General features: G+C 32.5%; 1 protein-coding gene across 2 annotated transcripts in view; it reads left to right on the top strand.

Moving 5' to 3' along the window:
- Positions 1-20,676, top strand: part of CSMD3 (CUB and Sushi multiple domains 3) — a 1,575,929-nt gene that overhangs the window by 1,431,377 nt on the left and 123,876 nt on the right. For both annotated transcript variants that reach the window (XM_031954893.1, XM_031954946.1), the window contains 2 exons: positions 7,051-7,239; positions 7,676-7,822. In XM_031954893.1, the coding sequence (XP_031810753.1) occupies positions 7,051-7,239; positions 7,676-7,822 (336 nt within the window). The remainder of the gene's footprint in view (positions 1-7,050; positions 7,240-7,675; positions 7,823-20,676) is intronic.

Raw genomic sequence — 20,676 nt, 5'->3', positions numbered from 1 at the left:
GGCCTTCATCACCTATCTCCCACTGCAACAATGTTCTAATTGCCTGCATCAAATCTCTTACCTCTATACACCATGGATGTAAAATACTAAACTTGAGGGCCACATGTAGTCTGTAACACTACCAAGTGTGTTCCAAATCACATTAAATTGAGAAATATTTAACAAAATGGATAAAAATACAACACAACACAGAAAAGATTAATTAATTCAATATGCTCTTACAAGAATTCTTATGTACAGTTTAGTGGCCCTATTTCTATTTGAGTTTGACACCATTGTAATATTCCAAAAGTAATGATAGAATCTTACAAATCTCCTACTCAAAATCTCCAGTGTCTTCCTAATGTTTTTACATAAAAATACATGCTTTTCTGTTAAATGTTTGGTATTTAAAATTTATGACAATGATACTAGGCTCTTTTTCCATTTACTTTTACAATTTTACAATCCAATTACATTTACTCATCTTTTTGTTATTGAGGCATTTTTCAGTTGTATCTAACTCTTCATGATCTCATTTAAGTGATTTGCCAAGCATCACACAGCTAATAAGTGTCAGAGGCTGGTTTTGAACTCAGGTAATTATCTGGTCCTAAATAGACTGGACCCTAATATATTTAAGTCAAGCAATATTTTGACTTTTCCTAGTGGAGAAGAGTCATTTCTGGGCACTATTTGTTTTATCTCATTTCCTCCTCACAACCCTAGAATAGAGATGAAATTATAAGCCTGTGACATAGAGACAAAGAAAGATTACATGACTTATTCAGGTTATCTAATAAGTATCTGAGGTAGGATTTGAAATGAGTTATTCCTTCATCTACCTTAGTCTACCTTTTTCACCATTGTATTGCTCAGAAAATGATATGACAACTTTTGCTCAAACTTTAAAAAAGAAAATCTCTCAAATCCGTTCTAAAGATGCAGAGTTTAGGTTGTACTATGAACAATTTGCAAAGGAGGCCCAAAATATAAAATTATTTTCTTAATTCATTGATACTTTCATGTCTCTCATCATCAACATTTGCTTATCTGCATGATAACTTATTCTGTTAAAAAAAAACCAAAAACATCTTATATAGATACAGTTCACTGTCTTAATTACTTTACTATTCCCAAATCACCTGATTAAGTTCTAACTTAAAACACCACATTACTTCTTACATTAAAAAAAATAAAAACTAAAAACTGTGAATGTATAAATACTTAGCTTTGTTCTCTATAAAATGAGTCATATTCTAGATAATTATAATTTTTTTTTCTTAAGAAGTATGACAACAAAATATAGACATACCTTACATTACCTTAGAGGCTAAAATGAAATTCTGATGTTGTTTTCAGGTAATGCTAACTCCAGGAGTCATTTAGATTCAATTAAATCTCACAAATATTTGAATCCCAAATACAAGAAATATCATCTCTAAATCACTATTGACCAGAGAAATTCAAATTAAGACAACTCTGAGGTATTGCTACATACCTCTCAGATTGACTAACATGACTAAATAACTAAAATGGAGGGAATGTTGGTCCGTGATTTTTTGTTAGCAGATGACTGTTCACTCAATGCAGATTCCAAAGTTGAGATACAACAAAGTGTGGATCAGTTCTCTGCTGCTTGTGCTAATTTTGGTCTAACAATTAACACTGAGGAAACACAGGTATGACATCAGTAACATTGCACGATCTTTATCTGGAACTATCAGTTTTAGAAAATGGAGAAATTTTGATTGCTGTGGTTAAGTTCACTTACCAGGAATGTACATATTAACAACAAGGCTGACACACACATGGGCAGAGTTAGCTCAGTGTTTGGGAGTTTCCAAAGGAAAGTGTGAGAGAGAAGTATTAAGCTGACTACCAAACTGAAGGCCAATAGAGCTGTTGCACTGCACTGGACAGTATCCAAAGTGCCAATCTAGGAAACAGAATCGCTTCCATTTGAATTGTCTTAGAAAGATTATAAAGATCACCCCACAGGAAAAGATACCAGACACTGAGGTCCTTTCTTAGAATAAACTGCCAGGCATTCAAACTTAACTTCAGAGAATGCAACTTCTTGGGGTTGGGGAATAAAAATAAAATAAAATAAATATACTCTTGCCAAAAAGAATATTTTGGGAGAACTCAACACAATGCACTCACGTGGTAGTCAGAAAAAAAAATACAAGGACACTTTCAAGGTCTCTCTTAAGAACTTTAAAATTGATTGTGTGACATGGGAAACACTGGCATAGGACCATTTTGCATTGTGAGCCCTCATAAAAGAAGATCCTATGTTCAAAGAGCAATGCAGCATTGAATTAACTCAGAAGAAATTTAAAAGGTGCAAAGTTATTGCTTGTTTGGTTTTGAAATAAATTTCTTTTAATTATAAACTCTGGAGGCCCTACTAACATTTGGGGGAAATTAATTTGAACCAAAAAAAGCCTGTTTTATAATTTATTTTTGCTTTATAACTAGCTATGTAGCCAAGTTCTATTGTGGTTTTATGACAGTTGTGGCACTTGCCCTAAAGTTTAGCTAGAAAGTCATCCAGTCAGTAAGCATTTATTAAACATCTAATATGTACCAAACACTGTGTGGTTACGAAAAGGCATAAGATAGTCTCAGTCACTAAGAACTCACAATTTAAATGAGGAGAGAAGCAAAAATATATGTACAAACATGAAAATTAAAAAAAAAAAAAGAGGGAATGTACTGGAATTAGGAAGTGTTAGGGAAAGCTTCTGGTAGAAGATAAGATTTTACTTAGCACTTAAAGGCAATCAAGAACCAGAAATAAAAAGAGAAAACTTTCCAGGTGTGAAAAACAGGTAGTAAAAACAATAGAAGCTGCAATATGCAGTATTTTGTTTGTGGAACAGTTCAGTCACTAGACTGAAGAGTAAGCAGCAGAGAGTAAGGTTTTAAAAGAATGGAAGTTGGGGGAAGAGGGTGAAAGATTGGTTAGAAAGGACTTTGAATGGACAAAACTGAGAATTTTATATTTGAATCTAATGCTCTTTGAATGGTCTAAATTAGTGGCTATAAGAGAGTTGTTAAGAATCCCCTTTAAATCAGCTGTAGGTTTTAGGAGTGAAAGAATTCACTCATTCCCAAATTATTAGTTGCAAAATGAAAATTTATTATTGGATAGAAATCACTTTACCAAAAGACTGACTTCTATAGTGGCAGATCTATGCAAAATGGAGTTTTGCACTGAGAATGCAGTTCTTACTGGACAGAAGGTCTTGGCAGCAAGGGAACTACCAAGGTCCATCTGCAAAGACTTTGGTTGATGGAAGTTATTATATTGAGTGTCTTGGTGGGGTCTAGGACAGCCCAAGCAGAACAGGTCAGCCCTGAACTGGGTTAGTGGATGGAATCCCAAGTTAGCTCATCTACAAACTGGATTTCAGCTTGAGCTGGAATTTGAATAAAATTGAATAGAAGATCTTTAATTGAATAGTGTTGGAATTCTTTTGCTCAGGACTGAATCAGCCTCACTTAGATAACAGAATGAAACTGTTTGTCTTGTTTCCCTCAGGCTGGGTCCCTCACTGAGGGAGAGTTGAAGGAGATTTTCTCCTTCAAGGATTTTTAGAGTTTTGGTGTTCCTTCTTCAAATCTGCAGGTGATAACATGGTTAGACCAATGCTTCAATAAAATAATTTTGATGACTGAATGGAAAATGGATTGGAGTGATAAGAACCACCAGCAGGCTATTGCAATAGATAAAATATAAGAAGAGGAGAGTAGAAGAATAGTAGAATTATCAATGGAAAGGATTTTGAGAGATATTGCAAGTTGATAGGCCAGGACAAAAAATAGTATATACAGAGAGGGCATGAGAAATAGTAAGGATTCAAAAATGATATCTGAGTTATGATGCTAGAATTTGGAATCATGGTGTTGCCCTTAACAGCAATATGAAGTTTGGGAGAGCATTTAATAATGAGTTTAGTTTTGAAATATTGAATTTAAGATGTTTACTGGACCATACAGTTTGAGTTTAGAGGTTAATAGAAAGGTTAGGGCAAGAAGATAGATTTGAAAATCAACAACACAAAGACAATTTAATCAATTGAGACTAATGAGGACACTAAGTGAAGTACTGGATAGGGAAAAGAAGAGAACCAAGACTAATTTGGTAGTACACCTACCATTAGAGAGTTAAATGGGCAAGAGGATCTGACTAAGGAGATGGAAAAGGAGCATTGTGATAGGTAGAAGAAGAATCCAGAAAAGTACCAAAAACTTAGAGAGAAAAGAGTATCAAGATGAAAAGAGTGACTAACATTATCAGAAATATAGAGAGGTCAGAGAGAATAAGCATACAGAAAAGATCATTTGTTGATGAGCTTATTGGTAACTTTGGAGAGACCATTTTTGATGGAATAATTATAATCAAAATCTGAATAACTCTATTATTTGAAGTCGGAGAGTAGTCCTTTGTTTAGGACAAATAATCAAGTGTAGAGATTGCTAATTTTATTTCTCCTCCCCCACCCCCACTGAGAGTAACAAGTGGTCAATTATTTGTTTGAATTAGTTGAAAGCCTTGCCATTATGTAGAATACAAATGATGAAAGTAGAGAGAAAAGGGATGAATACACAAAAAGCATTACCAAGAGTAGTAAAATTCACCTGAACTACATTTTAAGGAAACTATTCTTTAATAATTAATTAATTAATTTTAATGCACATTGCTTTATGGATCATGTTAGGCAAGAAAAATCAGAACAAAAGAGAAAAAAAAAAACCTTAGGAGAGGGGAAAAAAGAGAGAAAAGAAGTTAATATAACATATGTTGATTTACATTCAATCTCCAGAATTCTTTTTTGGATAAAGATGGCATTTTCTATCCAAAGTTTATTGGGACTGCCTTTGCTCACTCAACTACTGAGAAGATCCAAGCCTTTCATATTTGATCATGGCACATATTCTTACTGTGGTTGTATACAATATATGCCTGATTCTGCTTGTTTTGCTCAGCTTCAATTTGTGTAACTATTTCCAGGCCTTTCTAAAATCAGCTTGTTCATCATTTTTTATAGAACAATAATATTCCATTATCATCACATACCACAACTTGTTCAGCCATTCCCCAAATGATGGGTATCTACTCATTTCCTAATTCTTTGTTTCTAACTGCTACAAACATTTTTGCACATGTGGGTCCTTTTCCCTTCTTTATGATTTGCTTGGCATACAGACTATGCCCTTTGGTCATACTTCCAGATTGCTCTCAAGAAGGGTTGGATTACTTCACAATTCAACCAATAATGTCTTACTGTCCCAGTTTTTCCACATCCCCTCCAACATTTATTATTATCTTTTCCTCTCACCTTAACCAATCTGAGAAGTGTGAGATGATACCTCAAAGTTGTTTTAACTTGCACTTTTCTAGTTAATAGTGTTTCAGAGCATTTTTATAAGACTTTATATGCCTTTAATTTTGTCATCTGAAAATTATCTGTTTATATCCTTTAACTATTTATCAAATAGGGAATGACTTGAATTATTACAAATTTGACACAATTTTTCATGTATTTTAGAAATGAGACTTTTATCAGAAACATTGTTTCTAAAGATTTTTTTCCCCCAGCTTTGGACTTCCTTTTTTTTCCCCCTGAGGCAATTGAGGTTAAGTGACTTGCCCAGGGTCACACAGCTACAAAGTGTTAAGTGTCTGAGGCCTGATTTGAACTCAGGTCCTCCTGAGTTCAGGGCTGGTGCTCTATCCACTGTGCCACCTAGCTTCCCCCGGACTTCTTTTTAAATTTTGTTTCTGATGGTTTTCTTTGTGTAAAAAAAAGGTAATTTAATATAGTCAAAGTTGTCCATTTTGTCTTTCATAATGTTCTCCAATTCTTCTTTGGTCATAAATGCTCCTTTTTCTAAAGATCTTAGAGGTAAACTATCCATTTCTCCCCTAATTTTTATGGCATCATCCTTTATGCCCAAATCACGTATCCATTTTGGCCTTATTTTGGTATGGGACATAAGTATATATATCAATGCCAAGTTTCTGATGTATCATTTTCTGGTTTTCCCAGCAATTTTTGTCAAATAGTGAGTTCTTATTCCAGAAGCTGGAGTTTCACCTGCACTATTAAATAAAATATCTCTTTTGAAATTTGAAAACTGAATTGATTTTTATTTTTTAATATTATTTTGCAGAATAGAAATGTCATCCACCTCTGTATTTTAATAGGATTTTTGATCTTTTGAAAGAGTTGGAATAAAATAGTTAATAAAAAAAGGACTCTACTAGGATTTAAGAAGCTTATGTTCTTTCCTAAGCTTTGCCATTAAATACCTGTATGTCATTAAACATACAATTTTACTTCTTTGAGTTTGTTTTTTCATGTGTAAAATAAAGGGTTCAGATTAGGTGATCTCTAAAAGTATCTTCCAGACATGACATTCTAAGAATCTTTTCTTTCCTTAGAATTGAGTTTGCATAACCCAAGCATAAACTATCAGAAATCCACCTCAGCTTTTAACATAAATATAACAGATCATTGGGTATATCAGAGATGAAAGTATGCACAAAAGAGTCATATATTATATATTTCATATATTTTTATAATTGAAATTTCATGTTTATTTTATATCATCTATAAAGATAAAAATTACTGGAGAACATTTGTGAACCTTTTTTCTATGACTATATCTTGACCTATCTATGTTAAAACAACAAATTGTCTCTCTTAGCACATAATTTAATATCCAGCTTCTTAAAACTCTCGGTTGCATCTCATTTGGGGGCTTGTAACTGAATGAAGAGATTGCAAATTTATTATTTATTATCAGTAAATGTTTGATTTGTATACTGATTTTATATGACTCTGCACTTTGGTTCATATAAAAATTTCTCAAGCAAAAAGGAATAGTGAAAAAGTTTAAGAAGCCCTGATTTAGTTAGTGCACAGTCTTTTCACATCAAACTCTTATTATAGAAGCCAAATGAAATAGAGTTATGTATAGAATAGATTTTATCCACTAGTTCATAGGATCTAAAATATTTGTATTATTTAATAACTTTTATTTTTTATTTTATAGTGCTCTGTCCTGCCAATGAATTACGATTAGATTCAACGGGTGTCATATTGAGTCCAGGATACCCTGACAGCTATCCAAATCTTCAGATGTGTGCATGGAGTATTTCAGTGGAAAAAGGCTATAACATTAGCATGTTTGTAGAATTCTTCCAGACAGAAAAGGAATTTGATGTTCTTCAGGTGTATGATGGTAAGTGTTGGCTTTACTTATAGTCTTAACTTCTTCTTTCATATATCTTCAATAAACAAGCAAAACATTTACTAAAATATGACATTAGAAGTATCAAAAATTTTAGAAAATGATTGAATGAAATATAAATATAACAATTAGATGATCATTTCAATATATATACATATGTATGTGTGTATATATGTGTGCTTATCATCTTTGCATTTAAGATGTCTTTTAATACATAGTTTTGTGTCTTACATAAAGTTTCATAAAAAAAAAAAGATAGATAGTCCCTGGACTTTCAAATTATAAAACACTCACAACACATTTAACTTAATTGTAAATTTTGAAGTTGTTTTCTTTTAAAGAAGGAGCTTGTTAGTATTTATGTAATATTTGAAAGAGATTTTGTGTCTACATAATTCTTGTTTTGTTTTTTGTTTTCTACTTGAAGGACCAAATATTCAAAGCCCAGTGCTTATTTCACTCAGTGGGGATTACTCTTCTGCTCTTAATATATCCAGCAATGGTCATGAAGTTTTCCTGCAGTGGTCAGCAGATCATGGAAATAATAAAAAAGGATTCAGAATAAGATATATAGGTATGGATTTGTATGTCATTTGTTTCTCTTATTACTTACATATTTGGTATAAAGTTCTTATGCATGTGTTACATTAACAAGTCTTCAGAAAATGACTGACAACCTGCAATTGGTTCCTATTCAATATTGTCTATTTAGACTGCAAAGAAGCCAGAATAACTATTTTCTGGAATTATATATAAACAAAGTGTGTGATACCCATTTATACTCAAGGGCTATTCATTTTAGCATCAATATTCATTAGGGAGATTGGTCTTTAATTTTCTTTTTCTGTTTTCAGTCTACCTGGTTTAGGTAATAGTAACATGTCTGTGTTGTAAAAGGAGTTTGGTAGGACTCCTTCAATCCTCCTATTTTTTCAAATAGTTTATATAGCGTTGGAGTTAATTGTTCTTTAAATGTTTGGTAGAATTCACATGTAAATCCATCTGGTCATGGGGATTTTTTCTTAGGGAGTTGGTTAATAGCTTGTTCTATTTCTTTTTCTAAAATGGGACTGTTTAAGATATTTACTTCTTCCTCTGTTAATCTGGGCAAGCTATACTCTTCCATTTTATTGAAGTTGTCGAATTTATTGCCATAAAGTTGGGCAAAGTAATTCCTAATTATTTCTCTAATTTCCTTTTCATTAGTGGCTAGTTCTCCCTTTTCATTTTTAAGACTAACAATTTGATTTTCCTCTTTCCTTTTTTTAATCAGATTTACTAAAGGTTTGTCTATTTTGTTGGTTTTTTCATAGAACCAACTCTTAGTTTTATTAATTAATTCAATAGTTTTTTTTTTACTTTCAATTTTATTGATCTCTCCTTTTATTTTTAGAATTTCAAGTTTAGTGTTTGACTGGGGGTTTTTAATTTGTTCCTTTTCTAGCATTTTTAGTTGCAAGCCCAATTCATTGACCTTCTCTTTCTCTATTTTATGCAAGTAGGCCTCTAGAGATATGAAATTTCCCCTTATTACCGCTTTGGCTGCATCCCACACATTTTTGTATGATGTCTCATTATTGTCGTTTTCTTGGGTGGTTATTAATTATGTCTATGATTTGCTGTTTCACCCAATTATTCTTTAGTAAAGTTATTTAGTTTCCAATTTTTTTTGGTCTACTTTCCCTGTTTTGTCAATGTAATTTTTTTTGCATCATGGTCTGAAATGCATGCATTTACTATTTCTGCCTTACTGCATTTGGTTTGAGGTTTTTTGTCTTAATATATGGTCTATTTTTGTATAGGTTCCATTTGAACTGCTGAAAAGAAAGTGTACTCCTTTCTGTCTCATTTCATTTTCTCCAGAGATCTAGCATATCTAACTTTTCTATATTCTATTTACCTCTTTGACTTCTTTCTTTTTATTTTGTGGTTTGGTTATCTAATTCTGAGAGTGCAAGGTTGAGATCTCCCCTTTATAGTTTTGCTGTCTATTTCTTCAAGCTCTCTTAATTTCTTTTTTAAATTTGATGCTGTACCCTTGGGCATGTATGTTTTAATATTGATTTGCTTATTATCTATGCCCTTCAGCAAAATATAGTGCCCTTCCCTTATTTCTTTAATTGATAATTTTTCTTTTTGGTCTGAGATAAGGATGGCTAGCCCTGCTTTTTTGACTTCACCGAGCATAGTAGATTTTGCTCCAACCTTTTCCTTTATTCTGGTATCTCCCTGCTTCAGGTGTGTTTCCTTAAAAAATATTGTAGGTTCTGGTTTTAATCCATTCTGCTCCCTTCCTCTTTTGGGAGTTTCCCCATTCCATTTATCTTAAAATTATCAATTCTGTATTACTTGCCATCTTGTTAACCCCTGTTTATGCTTTTCTCCCTTCTTTCCCCCTTACCTCCCTTCCCAGTATTAAACTTGTGAGCATCACTTGCTTCTCACAGCCCTTCCTTTTTAGTATTACCTCGCCCCCACCTTAAAGTTCCTCCTCCTATCTTACTCCTTTCCCTCAGTTTCCAAATTCCCTTCTGCTTAGCTTATTCCTTCAATCAAGGGCTATTCATTAAGGCTGAAGAGATATTTGTTTCCTGTCTCTTATTGGAGCAGCAAGCTATGACATTCACTTTTATCTCCATCTTATTGTAAAATGGAATTTTTCGTAGTTTTTGAAAAATATAGTATGAAATGTTGACTTTACTTCCAGTCTCTTTTGTAAGGCAAGGAGAGTTCTTGTTTTCATAGTTCAATCATAACAACCCTGTACCTCTGAGGGAACCCTACAAGATTAACTGAAAACTAGCAGTTCTCTGTCAAGACAGCCTAAAAAAGTGTAAAAGGTTTTGATTTGTAATATATTAATAATGAGATCTCAACTTCCCTCAGGGTAGAAGCTAAATATTATATTTTGTGCATTTCCCATTGCACCTAATAGTGTTGAGTATACAGAAAATGTGTATTAAATGGTCACTTATTGATTTATATGGAACATACACTCAAGGAAGAAAATAGCTTATGGTATTAGTAACAATAATTAATCTGTTTTAGAAATTTTCAAATAGCAAATAATCTATGTGTCTTTGTGTTATTAAAATACTTCAATTATATTATTCACTTGTGAATTACTTGTATTGTTAAGAGCTTTAATGATTTTGACAAATAGAAATGAAGTCTCTAATTTTGTTTTCTGGGATGCTTTTTATCAAAGCCTCTATCCATTGTCTCATGAATCAAAAATCTAAAAGCATTTATTGAGCACTTACTACTTGTCAGGAATTATACTAAGTTTTGAGGATGCGAAGAAAGGTTTATATTCAAATTCACATTATTTGAACTTATATTTTTTGTAAAATATAATCATTGGTTACATCCCAATGGAAGTATATAGTTTAAATCTGAATAATCCTACCACTTCATAGAATTCATCATTTACATTAATCTTGACCTAATTATAAGTAAAAAAAAAAAATAAAATAAATCCCCCTACCGTCAATGAGTTCACTTCTAATGGGATTGACAGCATGTCAAAGAAATACCTTTAGGTTGATGAGTCAGTGATCTCCTAGATACGTCAATATTTGGAGTAGTACAGATCCCAGACTTGCTGTACCTTCTCACCATGTTCAGTTCTTGTCTGCCTTTGCTCTAGTTTCAATAAAACTATTCTGTGGGTAACTATGAATCACCCAAGCTGTCCATCTATTATTGCTTACTCTACTCCGTGACTAGACCCACTTCTATTTCCAATCATGAATCTCTTTAATAGTTTATTTTTCTACATATTTTTCAGTAAAATAATTGTTGATGACATATCAAAATCTACCAATATACCTACATTGAGAGATCATCATATTTTTTTGTTACCCATATAACATCAATAGTTACTTTGCACTCTATATATTCACCCCCCATTCATTATATCAACAGTATGGGAAAAATGCCCCTCTGGAAACTCCACTAACTCATGCTGGAAAAGAGAACAAACATTAATTAAACACCTGCTCTGTATCAGACACTTTACAAATATCATTTTATTTAATCAGAAATTTGTGTATAATATAATTGTTTTCATGGGGTGGATAATTATGTTAAAAAAAAGATTTCATTGGCATCATTAAGTAGTTAGGAATCTGGGGCGGAGCCAAGATGGCGGAGAAGACACACGCGTCTTTCTAAGCTCTTCTCTTACCCTCTTTATCAATAATATATCAAGCCTCAAAAATAAGTCTTGACTGCTACACAATTGTAAAGATAAGAAGTAGAACAACTCACCGGCCGAAAAAATCTGCAGTCTCGCCAAAAAGGTTGGTTCCGGGGCCAGGGGAGATCGCGAGACTGGGAGAAATTAGGTTCCGAGGAGAGTCTCAAACCGAGGGTGAAGGCACAGATCTCAGCACAGCGCCAGCCTCAAACCCGCAGTAAGGGCTTTTTCCTTGGGGCAGTTGTAATCCTGCACGGCAGGAGGACGCAGCCCGGGTTAGACTCAATCTGCGCAGGGGAGCTCGGCTTGGGGCCATAGAGCTTTTTTTCCAGGGCCGATTTGCATCAGGCAGAGACGCTGGGCAGAGTTTGTGGCTGTCTGCGTCCTGCGGTCTGCGCCAGCTGCTAATACCACAGTCCCACAAGAGGTACCGGCCTAGGGCGGTGACACTTTCACCACTTAGTTCTAGCCGAGGGCAATCGATAATCCACTCAGCCCTACTAAGCAGTTTGATAGCTCTGCCAAGTCTGAATCCACCTCCTGTTGGGGAAGGGAAAACTCTCACCCAGAGCACCCCATACCTCGGAGCCGGAAATCGGTTTACATCTCTACCTATTCTGCAGAGGAAGCTGGTAACCCCTTGCCTAGGAGACCTCACCCTAAAGGCTTTAAAACATGAATAAAAAGATGAAAAGAACAATCGACAGCTTCTATGCAGAAAAAGCAGTGGTCACAAACCTGAAGAGACCTCAAACAGCAAAAATGCATCAGACTGTCCTCCTTTACATAATGCTCTCATAGAAAGGCCATTAAAAGTCTCAAAAGAGAGTTAGAAGATAAATGGGGAAAGGAAAGAGAAGCCTTACAAGAGAGCAACAACTTCCTGAAATACGAATTGAAAAATAAAGAATTCACTACAAAGTAGGATTTGGGATTTGAAAAGACAAAAGAACCTGCAAGAAAAGAGGATCCATGAATTGAAAAGACAAAAGAACACGCAAGAAAAGTAGGATCTGTGAATTGAAAAGAAAATAATTCACTAAAAAAATTAGTGAAATGGAAAAAAATTCCACAGACCAAAACAATACATTCAAAAACTCAATTGGACATATACAGAAAGAAGTAAAAAAAGCTATTGAAGAAAATAATTTTTAAAAATTAGAACTGAACAAATTGAAACTAATGATTCATTGAGACAGCAAGAATCAGTCAACAAAAACAAAAATGACAAACTGAAAAAACCACGAATTATCTACTTGCAAAAACGACAGACTTGGAAAAATAGATCTAGGAGAGATAATCTGAGGATTATTGACTATCTGAAAACTATGATGAAAAAAAGAGCCTAGATACTATTTTACAAGAAATCATCAAAGAGAACTGCCCAATGTAATAGAAATCAAGAAGGTAAAATAGGCATTGAAAGAATTCATCGAACACCTTCTGAAAGAAACCCTAAAATAAAAACCCCAAGGAATATTGTGGCAAAATTTCAGAACTATAAGATTAAGGAAAAATTTTACAAGCAGCCAAAAAAACCATTTAAATACCGAGGGTGCCACAATAAGGATCACCCAAGATCTGGCTGCCTCTACATTAAAGGAAAGAAGGGCCTGAATATGATATTCGAAAGGCACAAGAACTTGAGATGCAGCCAAGAATAAACTACCAGCTAAGCTGAGCATTTTCTTCCAGGGAAGAAGATGGATATTTAATGAAACAAATGAATTCCATTTGTTTCTGAAGAAAAACCAGAACTAAACAAAAAATTTGATCTCCAAGAATAGAAACTCAAAGAGATGCAGAAAAGGTAAAATAACTCTTGAGAATTGTATTTCTGTTGTGGATATACAAAAGAATACATGTATAATTTGATTGTACATATATAACAAAAGGGAAGTAGATATGGAAAAGGGATCATGGCAGAATAAAGGTGGGAAGGAGGGATAAAAGAGGGAACCACATCCCACAAAAGAGGCTAAGGAAACTTATCATCTGAGGGAAATTTAGAGAGGGAGGAACATTGTGAAATCTTACTCTCATCAGAGTTGGCTCAAAGAAAAATAATTGACATTTGTTTTAGAAAAATTCTCTCGCCTCATTAAAAAACGGGGAGAGGAAAAGGGAAAAGAAAAAGAGTAATAAGGGAAGGAAGGAAAACTGAAGGAGGAGGGAGGGATTATAAAGAGGATAAGTATCGTGATACAAGAGAGGTACATAAGTTTAAAAGGGAAAGAGGGTTGGGGAGGCAAGAATAAGTAAAGCACAATCTGGGGTTATTAGGATGGCAGGAAATCACAGATTTAGTAATTCTAACCGTAAATGTAAATGGAATGAACTCCCCATAAAAGAGGAGGCAATAGCAGACTGGATCAAAAGTCAGAACCCTACAATATGTTGTTTACAAGAAACACATTTAAAGCAGGGGATGCATATAGAAGTAAAAGTAAAAGGCTGGAGCAAAATCTATTATGCTTCAGGTGAAGTCAAAAAGTAGGGTAGCCATCCTTATCTCAGATCAAGCAAAAGTAAAAATTGATCTAATTAAAAGAGATAAGGAAGGTAACTTACATCCTAGCTAAAGGTAGCATAAACAACGAAGCAATATCAATATTAAAACATATATGCACCAAGTGGTATGGCACTCAACTTCCTAAAGGAGAAGTTAAGAGAGTTGCAAGAAGAAATAGACAACAAAAACTGTAATAGTAGGAGATCTCAACCTTGCACTCTCAGAATTAGACAAATCAAACCACAAAACAAATAAGAAAGAAATTAAAGAAGTAAATAGAATATTAGAAAAATTAGGTATGTTGGATCTTTGGAGAAAATTGAATGGAGATAGAAGGAATATACTTTCTTCTCAGCAGTTCATGGAACCTATTCAAAATTGACCATATATTAGGACATAAAGACCTCAAAATTAAATGCAAGAAAGCAGAAATAGTAAATGCTTTCTTTTCAGATCATGATGCAATAAAACTACATTCAACAAAAAGTTAGGGGGAAATAGACCAAAAAGTAATTGGAAACTAAACAATCTCATCTTAAAGAATGATTGGGAAGCAGCAAATTATAGATACAATTAATAATTTACTCTAAGATAATGACAATGATGAGACATCATACCAAAATTTGTAGGATGCAGCCAAAGCGGTAATAAGATGGTAATTTTATATCCTTAGAGAGCTTACTTGAATAAACAAGAAAGAAAAGATTAATGAATTGGGCTTGCAACTAAAAAAACTAAAAAGACCAAATTAAAACCCCTAATCAAATACTAAATTGGAAATTCTAAAATTAAAAGGAGAAATTAAAAATATTGAAAGTAAAAAACTATTGAACTAATTAATAAAACTAAGAGTTGGTTCTATGAAAAAATCCAATAAAATAGATAAGTTCCTTGTAAATCTGATTAGAAAAAGGAGGGAGGAAAATGAAATTAGTAGTCTAAAATGAAAAGGGAGAACCTTCCGACCAAGGAAGAGGAAATTTAGAGAAATAATAAGGAGTTATTTTGCTCAACTTATCAACAAATTTGATAACCTAAGTGAAATGGATGACTACCTCCAAAATACAGACTTCTAGACTAACAGAGGAAGAAGTAAATCTGTCTTGAATAGTCCCATTTCAGAAAAAGAAATAGAATAGGCAATTAAACAACTCCCTAAGAAAAATCCTCAGGACCAGATGAGATTTATCATGTGAATTTTACCAAACATTTAAAGTTAAACACATTGCCAATGCTTATATAAATTATTTGATAAAATAGGGAATGAAGGAGTCCTACCAAATTCCTTCTATGACATCAGACATGGTAATGATACCTAAACCAAGGTAGGCTGAAAACAGAGAAAGAAAAATTATAGACCAATCTCCCTATCGAATATTGATGCTAAAACTTAATAAGATATTAGCAAAAAGACTACAGAAAATCATCTCCTAAGATAATACACTATGATTCAAGTAGGATTTATACCAGAAATGCAGGGCTGGTTCAATATTAGGAAAAAACTATCAATATAATTGGCCATGTCAATAACCAAATTAACAAAACCATATGATCATCTCAATAGATGCAGAAAAAGCATTTGATAAAATCCAACATCCATTCCTATTAAAAACACTTAGAGTATAGGAACAAATGGACTTTTCCTTAAAATAATCAGCAGCATCTATTTCAAAACCATCAGTAAGCATCATACTGTAATGGAGACAAACTGCAACCATTCCCAATAAGATCTGAGGAAACAAGGTTGCCTACTATCACCAGTTACTATTTAATATTGTATTAGAAACGCTAGCTATAGAATAAGAGCTGAGAAAGAGATTAAAGGAATAAGAATAGGCAATGAGAAGCCAAATTATCACTTTATGCCTGATGACATGATGGTTACTTTAGAGAACCCTAGAGATTCTAGCTAAAAAGTTATTAGAAATAATCCACAACTTTAGCAAAGTTGTTGGTTATAAATAAACCCACATAAGTCATCAGCATTCTTATATATCACTAACAAAATCCAACAGTCAGAGTTACAAAAGAAATTCCATTTAAAGTAACTACTGATAATATAAAATATTTAGGAATCATCTGCCAAGGGAAAATCAGAAACTTTAAGTGAGCAAAATTACAGACCACTTTTCACATTCAAATTAAGTCTGGATCTAACCAATTGAAAAATATTAAATGCTCTTGGATAGGGGAGCAAATATAATAAAGATGACAATATTACCTAAACTAATCTATTTATTTAGCGCTATACCTGAATCAGACTCCCAAAAACTATTTTAATGACCTAGAAAAATAACAACAAAGTTCATATGGAAAACAAAAGGTCAAGAATTTCAAGGGAATTAATGAAAAAAATCAAATGATGGTGGCTTAGCTGTACCTCAGATCTAAAACTATACTATAGAGCAGCAGTTACCAAAACTATTTGGTATTGCATGAAAGATTAGTTGATCAGTGGAATAGATTAGGTTCAAGGATAAAACAGTCAACAAATATAGCAACTAGTCTTTGAAAACCCAAAGATCCCAGCTTTTGGGATAAGAACTTACGTTTGATAAAAATTGTTGGAAAAATTGGAAACTAATATGGCAGAAACTAGGCATTGATCCATACTTAACGCCTGTACACCAAGATAAGTCAAAAATGGGTTCATGACCTAAGATAAAGAATGAAATTATTAATAAATTAGAGGAACATTTAGGATAGTTTACCTCTCAGACCTGTGGAAGGGGAAGGTTTATGACCAAAGCAGAACTAGAGATCATTACTGATCACAAAATAGAAAATTTCTGATTATACCAAACTGAAAAGTTTTTTGTACAAACAAAACTAATGCAGACAAGATTAGAAGGGAAGCAATAAACTGGGAAAATATTTTTACAGTCAAAGGTTCTGATAAAGGCCTCATTTCAAAATATATAGAGAATTAACTCAATTTATAAAAAATCAAGCTCATTCTCCAATTGAAAATGGTCAAAGGATAGTGAACAGACAATTCTCAGATGAAGAAATTGAAACTATTTCTAGTCATATGAAAAGATGCTCCAAGTCATTATTAATCAGAGAAATGCAAATTAAGACAACTCTAAGATACTATACACACCTGTCAGATTGGCTAAGATGACAGGAAAAAAATATGATGATTGTTGAGGATGTGGGAAAACTGGGACATTGATTCATTGTTGGTGGAGTTGTGAACGAATCCAACCATTTTGGAGAGTAGTTTGAACTATGCTCAAAAAGTTATCAAACTGTGATACCCTTTGATCCAGCAGTGTTACTACTGGGATTATATCCCAAAGAGATTATAAAGAAGGAAAGGGACCTGTATGTGCACGAATGTTTGTGGCAGCCCTTTTGTAGTGGTTAGAAACTGGAAACTGAATGGATGTCCATCAGTTGAGAATGGCTGAATAAATTGTGGTATATGAAAATTATGGAATATTACTGTTCTGTAAGAAATGACCAACAGGATGATTTCAGAAAGGCCTGGAGAGACTTACACGAACTGATGCTAAGTGAAATGAGCAGGACCAGGAGATCATTATATACTTCAACAACAATATAGATGATGACTAGTCCTGATGGATCAGGCCATCCTCAGCAACAAGATCAACCAAATCATTTCTAATGGAGCAGTAATGAACTGAACTAACTATACCCAGAAAAGAACTCTGGGAGATGACTAAAACCATTACATTGAATTCCAGTCCCTATATTTATGCACACCTGCATCTTTGATTTCCTTCACAAGCTAATTGTACAATAATTCAGTCTGATTCTTTTTGTACAGCAAAATAATGTTTTGGTCATGTATACTTATTGTGTATCTAAGTTATATTTAATATATTTAACATCTACTGGTCATCCTGCCATTTAGGGAGGGGTGGGGGTAAGAGGTGAAAAATTGGAACAAGAGGTTTGGCAATTGTTAATGCTGTAAAGTTACCCATGTATATATCCTGTAAATTAAAGGCTATTAAATAAATAAAAAAAAAAAAAAAAAAAAAAAAAAGTAGTTAGGAATCATTTTAAAGGCCTATAGATAGATAAAGTTGTCTTATAAAGATATAGAAATGTATGAGTCAGTAGTTTCTCACATTTTTTTTTTAGTTATTTAAAAAAATCTATTTATACAAATATTTTGGGGGTAGTATCTTATCTTTGAAATATCTCAAACATTAGTCTCTGATTAGCTTCAAAATTACATGTGTTTTAACATAAATTTGCTTCTGTTTTCTGCAGTCAGATATAGTCAATCATTCTACTTACCCCCACCTTGTGTATAGCAGTCCAAAAAATAAAATAGTAAGAGATCAAAAACAATGGTTTCCCTTTGATAATTTATTAGGAGAAAATGCTATAGAAATTCTAGAAAAATGTTTTGGTTTACTATTTGATATCTTTGTTTCCCCTAATTTCTTTTTTAGGATTATCTTTTATTTTTTCAATTAGCAATCATTTTGGTCACCTTCCATATTCCTTTCTGATAATAAAAATAATAAAAGCAAAAATACAAGCCACATAAAAATTTGCATAAACAAAATGCAGGAAAACAAATTCTCATATTAGCCATGTATAAAAATATCTCTCATTGTGTATATTGAGCTCACGACTCTTATTAGATAGATATTTTTCCTTGGCACTCTAGAATAATGATTAGTCCTAGTGTTAATTTTTACAATGTTGTTACATATGTACATTGTTTTTCTGCTTCTGTTCACTTGACTTTGTAACAATTAATATATTTGCCTGGTATCTTAAACTATCTCATTTATAATTTTCTTATGGCAAAATAGCATCTTGTTACATTCATAGAATATAATTTATTTAGTCATTCATTAATTGCTGGATATCCCATTAGTTTCTAGTCCTTATCATTTATAATTGAACATTCAAAAAATAAATAATTTTTAATTTATGATTCAATACATTTCACATGAGCTGGTAAGTTTTTTTTTTTTTGTTTGTTTTGTTTTGTTTTTGTGTTTGTTTGTTTTTTTAACATATTTGTTTCCTACCACTTTTTTTCTGTTTATAAATATGTGTTTCTTTGTGTTTTGTTATTTATCATTTTAGTTTTCCTGAGATAATGGTATTGCATAACTCAAAGTTACAATAGCATTTTTAAGATAATAGGAAACATTTAAGAATCATTGAAAGAACTATGTAATTTTCCTGACATAAGATTGGGCAGGATTTATTATTGCTACTCATTATAGACATAGTCAATTATGCATTGACATAACTTGACTGAAATGCAAATATTGTGGAGCTAATCTAGTCAGCTGCTCATTTAATTGCATGTCATATGGAGCTAACATACAAGGTGTCCAAAAAGGTATGTTAAATTTAAACTTAATATTTAACAGCATAAAACATTTTGTTATTATTTTGAACTTAAAAGAGCTTTTAAAAAGTGTGAGCTAGTTTATAAAAAAAAGAAAAAATAGAAATTAATATATATAGAAATAGAAACCATCAAGTATGTCATGTTTAAAACAATTAATCAAAGATTACATATTAAGCATCATGTGCCTGGCACTCTTCTGGTTTTGAAAAAACATACAATTATAATGAATGAAATATGTTCTTTGTGAAAGGGATTTACATCCTAATGATGGAAATGAGTTCACATATAAATATACAGAATAAATACAAAATGAAATAAAAAAGGCATATATAGAAAGTAATGAAATATAGGAGAGTTTGGAAGGGAACATCATCAGAACTTGAAGGAATCAGGAATGTATATAACACATTAAAAATACTTATTCTAAAGCTGTTTTTCTTGATTTTTGTTTCACTTTAAACTTTTTTTTGTTCTCTCTACATGCTTCTGAAAATGCTTCCTTCATGATTTTATATTCCTGCTTTTTTAAGATGATGTTATCATTAATTCCTTTGCCTCCAATTCTCCCCAGTGATTTTGAGGTTTTCATGGACTTTAAATGAAGCTATTTTGAGTGGGTATTATCTTCCAAGATAGTGGTAAAGATACTATGAGTATAAAGTCTTAAGATGATGCCTCTTGGATTATGGTCTAGTTTGTATGAAAATCTTTTCTACTCAGAAGTACAATTTTTATTTATGTGCTTTTAAATCTCAAAATCATTTCCCAAATTTTTTACAATATTTTTAAAAGCATAAAAGCAAAATTCAACAAACTTTAACAGTGTATGCAATATTCCATGCACATAGTATTCTTCTCTACTGAAAAGAAGCATAGGTTTTATCTTCTATCTGGAACCAAGAATTTGCTTTTCAATGAATCTGAGTTCAGTGGCATCATAGTTTTGTTGTCCTTTCTATTGTTGTGTTTTATTTTGTGTACTATTCTATTGAGCATACTTTATTTGATTTGTATTGATTCATTTGTTTTCCCTAGAATTTATCATTTTTATTAGATAATAATAATCCATTAATTTTGTATTAGTTTCTTTGCCTATAATCATTCTATGAACATCTATTGTGTTTTTAATTTTTTTGCCTCCACCAAAAAAAATATGGATATTGAATTTTCTATCATTATTTTTTGGTCAGATTGCCTTTGGTTTTATGTCCAGTGGTAGGAAGACTGGATGAAAATATATGAATAATCTAGTAGCAATCTCATAATTGAATGATGATAATTCAATAACTTTATCTTAGCAAATATAAGAATACAAACAAAAACATTATAATCAAGTTAGAATTAGATCAAGTATAGAAGAGA

The sequence above is a fragment of the Sarcophilus harrisii genome, chromosome 1 (assembly GCF_902635505.1).
Source record: "Sarcophilus harrisii chromosome 1, mSarHar1.11, whole genome shotgun sequence".
Classification (NCBI taxonomy): domain Eukaryota; kingdom Metazoa; phylum Chordata; class Mammalia; order Dasyuromorphia; family Dasyuridae; genus Sarcophilus; species Sarcophilus harrisii.
Note: the sequence above shows the minus strand (reverse complement) of the source record. Positions and strands in the feature narration are given on the sequence as shown.